The 13,954-nt window shown below is 48.1% G+C and overlaps 1 protein-coding gene across 2 annotated transcripts in view; it reads right to left on the bottom strand.

Moving 5' to 3' along the window:
* PSTPIP2 (proline-serine-threonine phosphatase interacting protein 2) overlaps positions 1-13,954 on the bottom strand; it is a 152,639-nt gene that overhangs the window by 60,236 nt on the left and 78,449 nt on the right. For both annotated transcript variants that reach the window (XM_068252270.1, XM_068252279.1), the window contains exon 3: positions 2,509-2,586. In XM_068252270.1, the coding sequence (XP_068108371.1) occupies positions 2,509-2,586 (78 nt within the window). The remainder of the gene's footprint in view (positions 1-2,508; positions 2,587-13,954) is intronic.

The raw sequence follows: 13,954 nt of genomic DNA on the forward strand, positions 1-13,954 counted from the left end.
GGACCTGATCTCTTGCACAGGACATAAAGCTTGAGAAATGCACCCTGTATGTATTTAGATAGTTTAGCCTGTCTGATTCCCCCTCATCTGTGACTAATCACAAGTGTAATTTGATCTCCCAGCTGTCAGCTGGCTGCCATGGAAGAGCAGCTAATTTTAAACACGGGATGTTAACCCTATGTCTGCTTCCATGAATCAGGAAGTAGACACACTGCGAATTTACTGCAGAATTTGTATCAGCTGTAACAAAGAAATGTTTTATCTTTAAGGCTTCTTTCCCACTAAGACGTTGCTGCGTTATTAGATGCTACGTTAAGGTCGCATAGCGTGCACCTAACGCAACGCATAGTGGGGTAGAAGCTGGACGTCAGATCGAGCCGCGTTAAGCGGCTCTTCATGCGTCCTGTGATGCGTACTCTTGCGGCATCACGTGGTCCCGCCGGCCAATCGCCGCACAGAGCGGCGCTCCAGGAAGTAAACACTGCACGTCTCACCGTGCAGTGAATATTAATTAGCCATGTGCCCGGCCGAGGAGGAGGAGGGGGAGACCTCCTCCTCCAATACTACTGAGCATGTGCAAACAGTCTAAGAACGCACAGCATGCAGCACTTTGAAATAACGTGAAGCGTTACAATGTAACGCAACGTGGGCACTGGGAACAGCCCATTGACTTTTCATTGCTGTGAGTTGGGCTGCGTTACAGGCTGCTCTAAAGTGCGCCTGTAACGTCCCACTGTGAAAGCAGCCTAAAGGTTATTATGCTGTTGCTTATCGTATTGAGCAGAGATGAAGTTCTGAGTTCAGGTCCACTTTAAAGTGAAGTCGAGGTGAGAGGTATATGGAGGCTGCCATGTTTATTTCCTTTTAAGCAATACCAGTTGCCTGGCTGCCCTGCAGATCCTCTGCCTCTGATACTTTCAGCCATAGACCCTGAACAAGCATGCAGCATATCAGGTGTTTCTGACATTGTCAGATCTGAGAAGATTAGCTGCATGCTTGTTTCTGGTGTGATTCAGACACCACTGCAGCCAAATAGATCAGCAGGGCTGCCAGGCGACTGGTATTGTTTAAGAGAAAATAAATATGGCAGCCACCATATCACGTTCACCTCTAGTTCACTTTAACAAACTGTTAGGCCTTGGACAAACTAGAAAGCTAAAAGCGATTTCGCAATCGATAGCAATTTTTTGAGTGATTTCCCTGCTCCTATACAATTCATTAGAATGGAAATGTCCTGCGATTGCGATTTTCCCAATCGCAATCGCTCTAGTGGAATCTGTCCCATCCATTTACATTGGCAGTGCATTTAGGGAAATCGCTAGCGATTTAAAGCGATCCCTAAGGCCTTGTTCACATTATAGGCATTTTTGCAAAATTTTAAGTGCGACTGATTTTTCAAAATCGCCCTGAAAGCGCTTGTGCAATGGTTCTCTATGAGAGAGTTCATATCAGAGCGGTTCGTTTGCAATCCGATTCGAAAAGCGGTGCTTGGGCCATTTTTGAGGCGATTTGCTTCAATGGAAGGTATAGGAAAAACACAAGACGCTCACAAAATCACTTTGGCAAGCGTTTTTAAAAAAAAAATACATTGTTTTTTCCGGATTTTTTTCCCGGATCAAAAGTCGGAAGCGCTCTGCAAAAGCTCTTACAAAAACGCCCACAAAAACAAGCAAACGCGCAGAAAATCGCCAGAAAACTATTTAAAAAAACGCGGGGAAAAAAAGCCCACCGCGGACGGACACGCCAGCCGAGCGCAATGTGAACAAGGCCTAAACACTCAAAAAACCACTCTAGTGGGTTCCAGGCCTTAAAGAGGAACTGTAACGACAAAACGGCCCCTGGGGGGTACTCACCTCGGGGGTGGGGGAAGCCTCCGGATCCTAATGAGGCTTCCCACGCCGTCCTCTGTCCCACGGGGGTCTCGCTGTAGCCCTCCGTACAGCTGTGACGCAATATTTACCTTCCTGGCTCCTGCGCAGGCGCTCTGACGGCTGTCGGCTCCGAAGTAGGTGGAAATACCCGATCGCCGTCGGGTCTGCTCTACTGCGCAGGCGCAAGTTTCCGGCACCTGCGCAGTAGAGCGGACCCGACGGAGATCGGGTATTTCCGTCTATTTCCGTGCAGAAAGTCGCCACAGCGCCCCCGCTGGAGCCAGCAAAGGTAAATATTGAACTGACAGTCGGCTCTGTCGCCGGCTGTTCGGAGGGCTGCGGCGAGACCCCCGTGGGACAGAGGACGGCGTGGGAAGCCTCATTAGGATCCGGAGGCTTCCCCCACCCGAGGTGAGTACCCCCCAGGGGAGGTTTTTAATGTTACAGAGTCTCTTTAAGATCTCTTGGAGCTCCACCTAATGGCTGCAAGGGAATATCAATATAAATGAAAGAATAAAAACTTTCGCCACACACTGTGCAGTTTTCTATACATCTGGATCGTAAAAATTGTATAAAAAGATCGCATCTGATGAAAAAATGGTACCATGTATGGGCACCATAAGAATGGCACACTTACTTTATTTCTGTCTGTCCGCAGGGTTTCTTCTTTGTTAGAGCCACCAGTTCCTTCCCGTACTTTTCTTCTATGATTGCCCTGCAGAACACAAACACACATAATCATCATCCTCATCCGCAGAGACAGAGTATACGCTGCTTAGCAGGTCTGGGGTAGAAGTAGCCCCGGCAGATCCAGCCTCCCCCTGCCTAGTCTCTCTCCGCCCTATTACTTCAGGATTCTAAGAGGTTCCCAGCCAGCTCCATTCAGCAGGATGTGAGGTTGCTGTGTGCAGTGCTGATTGGCCTGAATTACTGACATGACTTTTGAAGTCGCAGATTTTGCTTCCTGGTAGAGGCAGAGCTTTGTGCAGTAGCTCAGCCATTTATCCAGTCAATCTACGCCGATCTCCTCCTCTCCCCGCCCCTCTCAGTGAAAGAAGACTGAGAGGGGCGGAAGAAGCAGAGATCGGCGGAGATTGACTGGAGAAGAGGCAGAGCTACTGCACAAAGCTCTGCCTCTACCAGGAAGCAAAATTCTGCAATCGCTGAATCTTGCCCCTCGTCCTGCTGCGTGGATGTGGCGAATCAGCTTGGATCTCAATGCTGAAGCTATCTGCGCAATAAAAAGAGATAAAAAAAAGGCTTCAGACTCTCTTTAATTACTGACGAATCAGAACTGGGATCCTACACAACACCAGCTCAAGGAGTGTTGGCATCAAGCAAGAAAGAGAGGTCATCAAAGACAAGCCCATGGCAAAACTTATGTGACATCTTCCACTTGTTACTCTCCCATTATATATGTACCCACAAAGCCACTGCAATTAACCCCACAGGAATGAACTCTAATCACAGCACATACTCTAATACAGACCTGACTCTACCCTTAAAGGGCAACTGAAGCAAGAGGGATATGGAGGCTGACATATTTATTTCCTTTTTAACAATACACATTGCCTGGCTGTCTCACTGATCCTCTGCCTCTAATACTTTTAGCCATAGACCCTGAACAAGCGTGCAGCAGATCAGGTGTTTTTGACAATTGGCCTCAATTCACTAAGCTTAACTCCTGTCTTTAATAACTCTACTGAGCTGTTTTACAGTTATCACCATGGTGATATAATTGTGATAACTGTAAAACAGCTCAGAAGAGTTATTAAAGACAGGAGTTAAGTTTAGTGAATTGAGGCCAATAATTGTCAGATCTGACAGGATTAACAGCATACTTGTTTCTGGTGTGATTCAGACACTTCAGCAGCCACATAGTTCAGTGGGGGTGCCAGGCAATGTTTATTGTTTAAAAGGAAATAAATATGGCGGCCTCCATATTCTTCTCATTTCAGTTCCCCTTTAACCCATTGAGTTATCTCATTTGAGAGAAGTGCACTGCTTTTGATCTCATTCGGGAGTTATGCTTGAACTCCTGGAATGCTTTGATCTCTCTCTACGAACAGAAGATTGTTATAATTTAAGTAGGCCTCAGTTACTTGGCCTGAGTTTTATGTAAAAGGCTTGTCCGCAGTGTATGCCTTTAAAATAAATAGAGGTTTTGTGATGCAGGCAGAGGCATCTCAGGGTCTCCGTGTAGCAGAGGATACACGCAGATACTGAGAACATGTTCCTAAAAGAAGGCCATCGGACTACTCTGACCTTAACACTACACCACAGGAACAGAAAACATTGGCCATATTTACTAAACATCCACGTTCCTGCATATGGGTCAAATGCCTCATTGATTATTAATCAAGTAGGTGTGTATGATGACACCACGAGTGGGTCCACCAATAATTTGGTCTAGGGGGTGGCGGAGATGATGTCATATTTAACTCTTTCCTAGTCGGTATAAAAGGCTGAGGGAGCTACGAGAGCTCACTTCTGCTTCTTCCTTCCGCACTAGCTAGCAAGGCTGACTGGGACGACTTCTAAGCATGTTCTTCCTTTCTGTAATCTGATATAATGTATGCTGTACATAGGTAGTTTAGTGTAACGTAGTTAGGAAGAAGGTACCTGATAGACTTTAGCAGGGAGTCTCATCACGAGCTTGTAACGCAACATGAAGATTGGCATAGCTAGGATATGATGACTGTATCTATCTGTCTTTCTGTGACTTGAATAAATAACGTAAACATTGAAGAAGCCTGAGAAAGTCTATCTCCTGTTTGCTGTGTGGAGAGTCAAGTGATCTCACAGTCTGTGAGACGATGGTGTCGAAGCAAGGTGATAAGAACAGTTTATAACAAAGATCTCTGTTATTGTCCTTCATTGCCCCCTAGTGACAAGAGGACATGCATACGCATTACAGCAGTACTAATTAGAAGCAGGGAAATGTAACACATAAGAAATAAAAAAAGTGCTGAAATAAATTGTCCTGGAGTATTTGCAAGCCTCTAAATACATTGGCTGCTAAAGGGTTTAAATGTACCTGAAGGAAAATTTTGTAAAAAAAGTTAGCTACTTGTCTCAGTAGAGGGAAGCCTCTGGATAATTGAGAGGCTTCCCGGTCCACCTCGAGCTCGCTGTTCCAGCGCTGGGACCCTTTGACTAGTGCTGTAATAACAGCGCAGGAGATTTGGGTGCAGCTGGCGCCACCATAGGTTGTAATAGGAATTATAGCTATAGCGACACACAGTGAGTAACTTCGGCGCCGTCAGAAGGTTGAGCTGAAGTTACTTTTAAAATACAATAATTTAGCCGCCGGCAATAGCTGGAAGCCGAATTACCTCATTCCCCACCATCCACGTGTACCTGGAGGGGAATAGTAATTAACACCGCCAGGAACTTGTGCAGCAGCAAAATAAGCCACATACCGGCTGTATCCTGTGCCCAAGTCTCCCGGTGGTGATTTCATATGTATGCCCCCTGAACCTATTCAACAGGACGTGTCGAATAGATACCCTGACCACACTAACATCCCTGTACGAGCGCGGCCGCACTGTGTAGGTGCAAAACGACTTTTCCCTCCGTGCACAAACAGCTCAGTATTACTGCCAGTGGGACATCATCACTTTAACTTCAGGGATGCAGATGAGTAAAACTGGGGAAGGGGGGAGGATTCTGGGGTGATAGGCACCCACCTTTGTGTTGATGAGGCAGGAAGGAGGAGGGGCAAAGCAAATAAACGTATAGTTTTGCTTTAATTTACTGAATTTGGACAGAGGTATGTTTTCCCACCAAAGTAACTAGGTAACCATGACGCCGGTCACAGTACCTGGACACGCCCCTGCATGCCCCTATCTCTGGTGATCAAAGGGGAAGTTTGTTTTTAGATAGAAACTTTCCCTATTCTTTAAAATGTAAATTACCGGCAGCAGTGAACGGTTAATGAAAATACACTTTGCAAAGAAAAACTAACAAGTGATAAATCAGGTGCTTTACAACATTGACAAAGCAGAATATAAGACTGATAGAGTCTGGGAACCCCCGATGCAGTTTTGTGTGAGAAATAAGGACTTCCTGCTACCACGGCAGGACTTGCTGAGAGCTGCACTGTTATAAATGACCGCATGGCCACGAGAGCGCAAAAACAACGTCCACTAAGAATAAACAGCGAGAATAAAAATGGTGATGAGTGGGAGGCACTGCACTGTGGCTCTGGCTCTCTGTGCGGTTAGTTTAGAAGCCAGTACATTAACCTCCCGGGCATTATGATTATTTCTGGATTTAGGGTCTAAAAGTCGTGCAATTTTTTCACAAGCTTTTAGACCCTAAAAACAAGAAAACAACAGAGAGATCTGCAGCAGCTCCTGCATATAACTCACTCAGGCACGTGATTACCGCTCTGAGCTGCAGATTTCCATCCTGAGCCTGACACGGGATTACTGCTAAGGAGGTTAATAAAGCTGACAATTAGTTTCAGCTCTAAAGATACCGTGAATGCCGCAGCCATACTTATCTACGGATGCTCAATGGATGCTCTCAAGTGATTCAAATGAGGTTTAATTGGCACAGGTGTGCGGCGGGGATACAAGGGGTTATTTACCCATAATTCCACCGTCCGCTCTGCGTTCCAAAGAGCTTGCACGCGTCCTGTTGGTCCAGCTTGAAGGAGAAAGTACGCCAGTGTGAGGCTTGCAACGCGACCAATAGGACGCGTGCAAGCACTTTGAGTCCACAAGGAGAAAAGCTCAATATAAATGTTATTTGTCTTCTCTCTGCACATCTGCATTTTGAATATTTCCTGGCGCCGTAAGAGGCAGCCACGGACACATGGCTCCCGGCATTTTTTAGTTTTAGTTAATTTTTAGTTACCTTTTAGTTACTTTTTGTTATTATTTTGTTACTAGTTAGATACTTAGGAGTACCACAGACTCTACAGGAGGAAAATCCGTGGTGTGATTCCTCCGCAACAAGCTTGTCCGCTCCTGGTATCCTGATTCCCTGGAGAGAGCACACGCGATCTTCCGCTGCACACAAGAACCTGGACCGAGCATCCATCCAAGCAGCTGCACCAGAAATCCTGCTCTGCCCCCATCCGAATCGGTACGGATCGGGTACATTAGCCATTGTTGCTCTCTCAGATCGTCCCCAGCTTCGAGACCCAGCATACATCCAGCCAGCTGCACAAAAGAAATGGCCTCCAGCTTCAGCCCGAAGTCCGACAGCCGCTCGTAGCCACAGCCGCATCGTCCCAGGAATGTTTCTGCTCCCCTTCGGGTGAGAAGTCCCTGCCCGCTGAAGTGAACACCGCAGCTACGCAGAGCGCACCTCAGCCAAGAAGACTGCTCGCATGCTGCCTCCATCATTATCGGCTGCTGCCGAGAGGTTCTGACGCGGCTAGGAGACCATCCACAGGCTGCCCTCCACCGTGTACTGGCCTGCTGCCCGCGGTATCTGGACAGGGTCAGACTAGCCTCCTCCACCCACTCTGCTCCTCCTGGCAGCACCACTTCTTCCCCCGGCAGACGAAGTCCCCTCGGCACTCCATCCACGTGGCCTTCTCCACGTGCTCATCTGGGACCTGAACTCACAGAGCAGCTAGGAAGCCCACCAGGTACGCTGCCCCACAGCACAGACCATCACCGGCCATCCTCTGTCCTGCTCAACATCTGTGAGTCCTGCTAACACTGGGTGAGTGAAGCCGATATCAGTAGCGTATACTGGGTGAGGGATATCAGTAGCCAGATGATTTTTTTAACGATTGCTGACTGATGCCTCCCCAATCTGGGTGCCCCCCCCCCCCCCACTGGAACTGTGTGTGCTACTTAGCTACTCCATTGCCCACTACACACTGTAAACCGCACATCTGCCCCACCAGAACTGTTCCTCACCAGTACTCGAATCTGTATTAGAGCCACCTTTTGCCACACGAACTGTTACTGTGTAATCTGTCAGAGCTACCATTTTGCCACACGAACTGTTACGGTGTAATCTGTTAGAGCTACCATTTTGCCACACAAACTGTTACGGTGTAATCTGTCAGAGCTACCATTTTGCCACACGAACTGTTACGGTGTAATCTGTTAGAGCTACAATTTTGCCACACGAACTGTTACTGTGTAGTCTGTTAGAGCTACCTTTTTGCCACACGAACTGTTACTGTGTAACTGTCTCCACTAGGACTGCTCCATACCAGTGTTTCTTACCTGCCCTATGGGTCACTTTGAACTCCCGCACTGCTTTACATTGTCCCGATACAGTTGATGCTGCATTGTCCCGATACAGTTGATGCACCGTACAGGCCTGCAACATCATGATGCCCCATACTGGCCTGCAACATCGTGATGCCCCATCCCAAGCCCCTACCCTCCCAGTGCACCATCACCTACACAATAGCAGAGATTTTGAATATGGGAGACCAAGGCCCATACTGGCCTGCAACATCGTGATGCCCCATCCCAAGCCCCTACCCTCCCAGTGCACCATCACCTACACAATAGCAGAGATTTTAAATATGGGAGACCAAGGGCCTCTACCCTCTCAGTGCACCATCACCTACACAAAATGGGAGACCAAGGCCCAGGCACTACCCCTGTGGGACAAGGTCTGGACCCACATTGAACAATGGACCTGTAGCGGTAGACACTGGCGTAGAGGCAGGAGAGCGGGCGCTCATGTAAGACTCAAAAGGAAAGGCCTGAAGTCTCCCATCCCAGCCATTCTGCTAGCGAACGTTCGCTCCCTCCCGAACAAGCTGGACGAACTGCTATTACTACTTGGTAGTAAACCCTCGCTAGAAGGCAGCTCCCCAGTACTCTGCTTCACCGAGACCTGGCTAAGTGAGACCATCCCCGACAACTCCCTCAACCTACCGGGCTTCAATCTTTTCCGCGCAGACCGCAACCACTCTCTCTCAGGGAAAAGTAAGGGCGGCGGAATCTGCTTTTATATCAATGCCACTTGGTGCTCAAACACAACCATCCTGCAGAATTGCTGCTCCCCAGACATCGAGTTTCTACTTATAAACTGCAGGCCTCAGTACTCGCCAAGGGAGTTCACCTCCTATGTCCTTGCAGGTGTCTACATTCCCCCGGATGCGGACACCAAGAATGCCCTGCGTACACTCAGCGACATCATATCGCGGTGGGAGACGTCCCCCCCGGACTCCCTTTTCATCATCTTAGGGGACTTTAAATAGTGCAAACCTTCGCCAGGAGCTGCCCCGATACAAGCAACACGTCACCTGCCCCACCAGAAATCAGAACACCCTGGACCATTGCTACACGGTCCTCAAAGACGCGTACAAGGCTACCCGCAGGGCTGCCCTAGGTAACTCTGACCACTGCCTAATCCACCTGAAGGCACCTTGAGACCTCCAAGCCGACTGTCAGGACAGTGAAAAAGTGGACGGAAGAGGCCAAGAGTCAACTACAAGCCTGCTTCGACAGCACTGACTGGTCAGCCTTGGAGGCTCCCTGCCTGGATGAATGGATAGAGAACGTCACCTCCTATATCAGTTTCTGTGAGGAGACATGCATCCCAACGTCAACTATCAAAGTCTTCCCAAATAACAAACCCTGGTTTAACGGCAGGCTACGCCGACTCCGTAGGATCAAAGAGGAAGCACACAAATCTGGCACCCCAGAGGAGTTCAGGGAGGCCAGGAATACCTTTAATCGAGAGCTAAAAGCGGCAAAGAGAGACTATTCAGATAAACTAAGTCTGAACCTGCAGCCCAACAACTCACGGGATGTCTGAAAAGGCCTCAGGGCCGCCACCAACTTCAGACCCCCTCCTCAACACACACCTCCTAGCATTGCGCTAGCTGAGGAGCTCAACAAATTCTATTGCAGGTTCGAGCACCAATCCACCCACCTCGTGAACCTAGCACTTGATTCCTCACCAACTGAGCTTCTCCCCACCTCATCCCGCCTAGCTGTCGCTGCCCCCCTGGAACCGGAAATAGTCCACGAGGCTGAAGTCTTACGGCACCTCCAGAAGCTCAACTCCAGGAAGGCTTCAGGCCCAGACAGCATATCCCCCACCTGCCTGAAAACCTGTGCAATTCAGCTAGCCCCAATCCTCACCTCCATTTTCAGTAAATCCCTGTCGCTGGGCAGGGTCCCCTCAAGCTCAACTCCAGGAAGGCTTCAGGCCCAGACGGCATATCCCCCACCTGCCTGAAAACCTGTGCAATTCAGCTAGCCCCAATCCTCACCTCCATTTTCAGTAAATCCCTGTCGCTGGGCAGGGTCCCCTCCTGCTTCAAAAAAGCCGTCATCATACCAGTCCCCAAGAAGCCAGGAGTCACAGATCTTAACAACTACAGACCTGTTGCCCTAACTCCAATCATCATGAAGACATTCGAAAGACTCATCCTCTCTTATCTGAAGGATCACACCACCACCAAAATGGACCCCCTGCAGTTTGCGTACATTGCCAACCGGTCTGTGGAGGATGCCATTAACATCAGCCTAGCACACATCACAGGACATCTAGATAATCCCAACACCTACGCCAGAATCCTGCTCCTGGACTTCAGCTCCGCTTTCAACACCATATGTCCGATCATCCTGTATGAAAACTTATCACGACTCGGTGTTGACCTCAATCTGTGTACCTGGATCAAGGATTTCCTTACCAATAGGTCACAGCTAGTGAGAATTGGCGGCTGCTCCTCCAGTGTAAGAATCACCAACACAGGTGCCCCTCAAGGGTGTGTGCTGTCGCCGATACTCTTTTCCCTGTACACAAACAGCTGTTCCTCATCCGCCGAATCTGTCAAAGTCATCAAGTTTGCAGATGACACCACCATCCTGGGGCTCATTGGCGAGAACGGGGAGCATGAATACCGCAAGGAGATCGAGCGGATCCTCGGGTGGTGCAAGGATAACAATCTCGTACTAAACACGGCGAAAACTGTGGAACTGATTGTTGACTTTAGAAGGAATGCTCCGTCTCCCAGTCCGATCCCCATCAATGGTACTGAGGTCTCCAGGGCACACAGCGCTCGGTTCCTAGGAACTACCATCACTAACAACTTGAAGTGGGATGTAAATTCCACCGTAACTCAAAAGAAAGCCCAGCAGAGGCTATTCTTTCTCAGGCAGCTGAGAAAGTTTGGAATGCCGCAGGAGCTAATGACTAGTTTCTACACGGCCACCATTGAGTCTGTCCTCTGCTCCTCCATCATTGTCTGGTACTCTGGGACAAACACAAACTACAGGCACAAAATGTCGCTAGTGGTTATCGATTTTAGGTGTGAAGAGCCCTAAGGGCCCATTCACACTAGAGTGTTTTGCCAATTTCGGCAAAATGCTCAAGCGCTAGCGCTTTTTAAAGCTAACGGGAATCCATGTGTTACTAAAAAAAAGTCAGATACTCACCTAAGGAGAGGGAAGGCTCGGTCCTAATGAGCCTCCCCTCTCCTCTCCCGGTGCCCCCGGTGCTGCGCTGGCTCCCCCGTTCAGGGGACTTCGGTAGTCTTCAGGAGCTGAGTCCTCCCCGAAGACAGGCAGCTCCATGCTGCGTATGCGTGAGTGCGTCATAGAGGGCGTTCGCACGTGCGTAGTGTAGAGCGGCCCGTCTTCGAGAGCACTCAGGCTCCCGAAGCATTTCCGAAGCCTCTCTTCGGTGGGGAAACAGCAGTATTTGACCGAAACGGTCGAATACCGCTACGGGAGAGCCAGCGCAACAGCGGGGACCGGGAGAGGAGAGAGAATGCTCTATGGGACCCAGAGCCTCCCTCTCCTTAGGTGAGTATCTGACTTTTTTTTTTCAGTATGGGTTCCCATTAGCACCAGCCCTTAATTAAAGTACACCTTAACTTGTATTAATAAAGTGTTTTTTTTAAGAGCTTTGCTGCGTGTGTGCAAGTTCAGATTTACTAATGCTGGCTGCTCATACATTTGTGCCTTGGCAAACACTTGCTCTCGCAAGCAATATCTCCCACAGCATCTAGTCATCACAAAATCTAGTGATGACACAGGTCATAAAGTTTTATTGGTTGTATGTAAGCTAGAAGTAATTCAAAGTTGGAAAGATAAGCTAATTTTGGCACATTAAAATGCATCTACTGAAGCCTACAAGTTTTTGCACAGAAAGTTCTGCCAAGCACCATCGTTCAGCTCACCAGTAGCTATTGTATTAGTTAAAGCGCACCTGAACTCAGAACTTCCTCTCTGCGCTAAAAAATCCACAACAGCATAATAACCTTTAAAGAAAGACGTTTCTTTGTTACATCTGATACAAATCCTGCAATAAATCTGCAGTGTGTCTACTTCCTGCTTTTACGGAAGCAGAAATATTGTTAACATCCTGTGCTTTCAAATTAGCCTCTGCCGTGGCAGTCAGCTGACACAGCTGAGGGATCAAATAACAACTTGTGATTAGACACAGATGAGGGGGAATTAGACAGGCTAAACTCTCTACATACATAAAGGGGGCATTTCTCTATGTTTTCCTTCCGTGCTGTGCAAGAGTTCAGGTCCACTTTAAAGGACAACTGAAGTGAGAGTGATATGGAGGCTGCCATATTTATTTCCTCTTAAAGGGGAACTTCAGCCTAAACCAACATACTGTCATTAAAGTTACATTAGTTATGTTAATTAGAATAGATAGGTAATATAATCTCTTACCCACCCTATTTTAAAAGAACAGGCAAATGTTTGTGATTCATGGGGGCTGCCATCTTTGTCATGGGGGCAACCATCTTTTTGGTTGAAAGGAGGTGACAAGGAGCAGGAGACACAGTTCCAACTGTCCTGTGTCCTGATAACACCTCCCAGCTGCACACGCTAGGCTTCAAATGTCATATTCAAAATGTAAAAAAAAAAAATGTGCACCAAAACAGCAGAACGAGAGCAATAACTTCAGAAATCCCATCATGCTTTGCACAGCATCCGGGGAAAAAAGCCCGGGCAGTTTTCTTCTGTGCAGCTAAAAATGAGGCTTGGATAAGAGAAACAAAGTTCTGATGCTGTGATACTGTTAAAGAAACACCAGGCCATTTCAGCGCTGCTGAGTTGATTTTTAGTCCGGATGTTCACTTTAAGCAATACGAGTTGCCTGGCAGTCCTGCTGATCCTCTGCCTCTAATACTTTTAGCCATAGCCCCTGAACAAGCATGCAGCAGATCGGGTGTTTCTGACATTATTGTCAGATCTGACTTACATTGTTTCTGGTGTTATTTAGACACTACTGTAGCCAAATAGAGCAGCAGGGCTGCCAGGCAACTGGTATTGATTAAAAGGAAATACATATGGCAGCCTCCATATTCTTCTAATTTCAGTTGCCCTTTAACAAATAAAGAGGTTGATTCACTCGCGTCATTTCCACAGCGTGCTTTAAATGTAATGTGCTGCACGCTATGCGCACTATTACCCGCGTAGCGCACATATACTCAGGAGCGCACGCCATGCTGCTGCTAGCCCTCTGATTGGCTCAGTAGGCTGCCTGTCACTTAACAAGCAGCTTATTGGGCTAATCAGAGTGTGGTGATCACATCCTATATAGTGATTGGACCCGCAGGGCTCAGGGCGGAAGGAGGGTAGTGCTCCTTATTTGCTGGAAGAAGGCTTAAAACCACAGCATAGCATGTGTTCCTGTGTATACGCGCGCTACGAGGCTAACAGCACATGTAGCATGCAGCGCATTACATTTAAAGCACCCTTTTAGTGAATCAACCCCAAAGTTTCTCGCAGAAGTAATTGCTCTAATTGGTGCGCGCACGCGCGCACACACACACACACACACACACACACACACACACACACACACACACACACACACACACACACACACACACACACACACACACACACACACACACACACACACACACGCAATCTTGAGCTCTCATACTACATAGAAGTGCTAAAATTAGCGATCATAGTGATCACATGATCAGGCGGCAAGCATGATGGCTCCTGATCACTGAGGGTCAACTGTCATATGACAGCTGAATCTCCCCTCTCGGGTGCACGCGATCACATTGGGAGCGGAAACAGCGGACGGCGTATGTCCTACACTGCATCAGGCTAGAACAGCCACAAGTGCGCGGCAGGATTTCATATCGGCTTTCCACAAAAGGT

The sequence above is a fragment of the Hyperolius riggenbachi genome, chromosome 1 (genome assembly GCF_040937935.1).
Source record: "Hyperolius riggenbachi isolate aHypRig1 chromosome 1, aHypRig1.pri, whole genome shotgun sequence".
NCBI lineage: Eukaryota > Metazoa > Chordata > Amphibia > Anura > Hyperoliidae > Hyperolius > Hyperolius riggenbachi.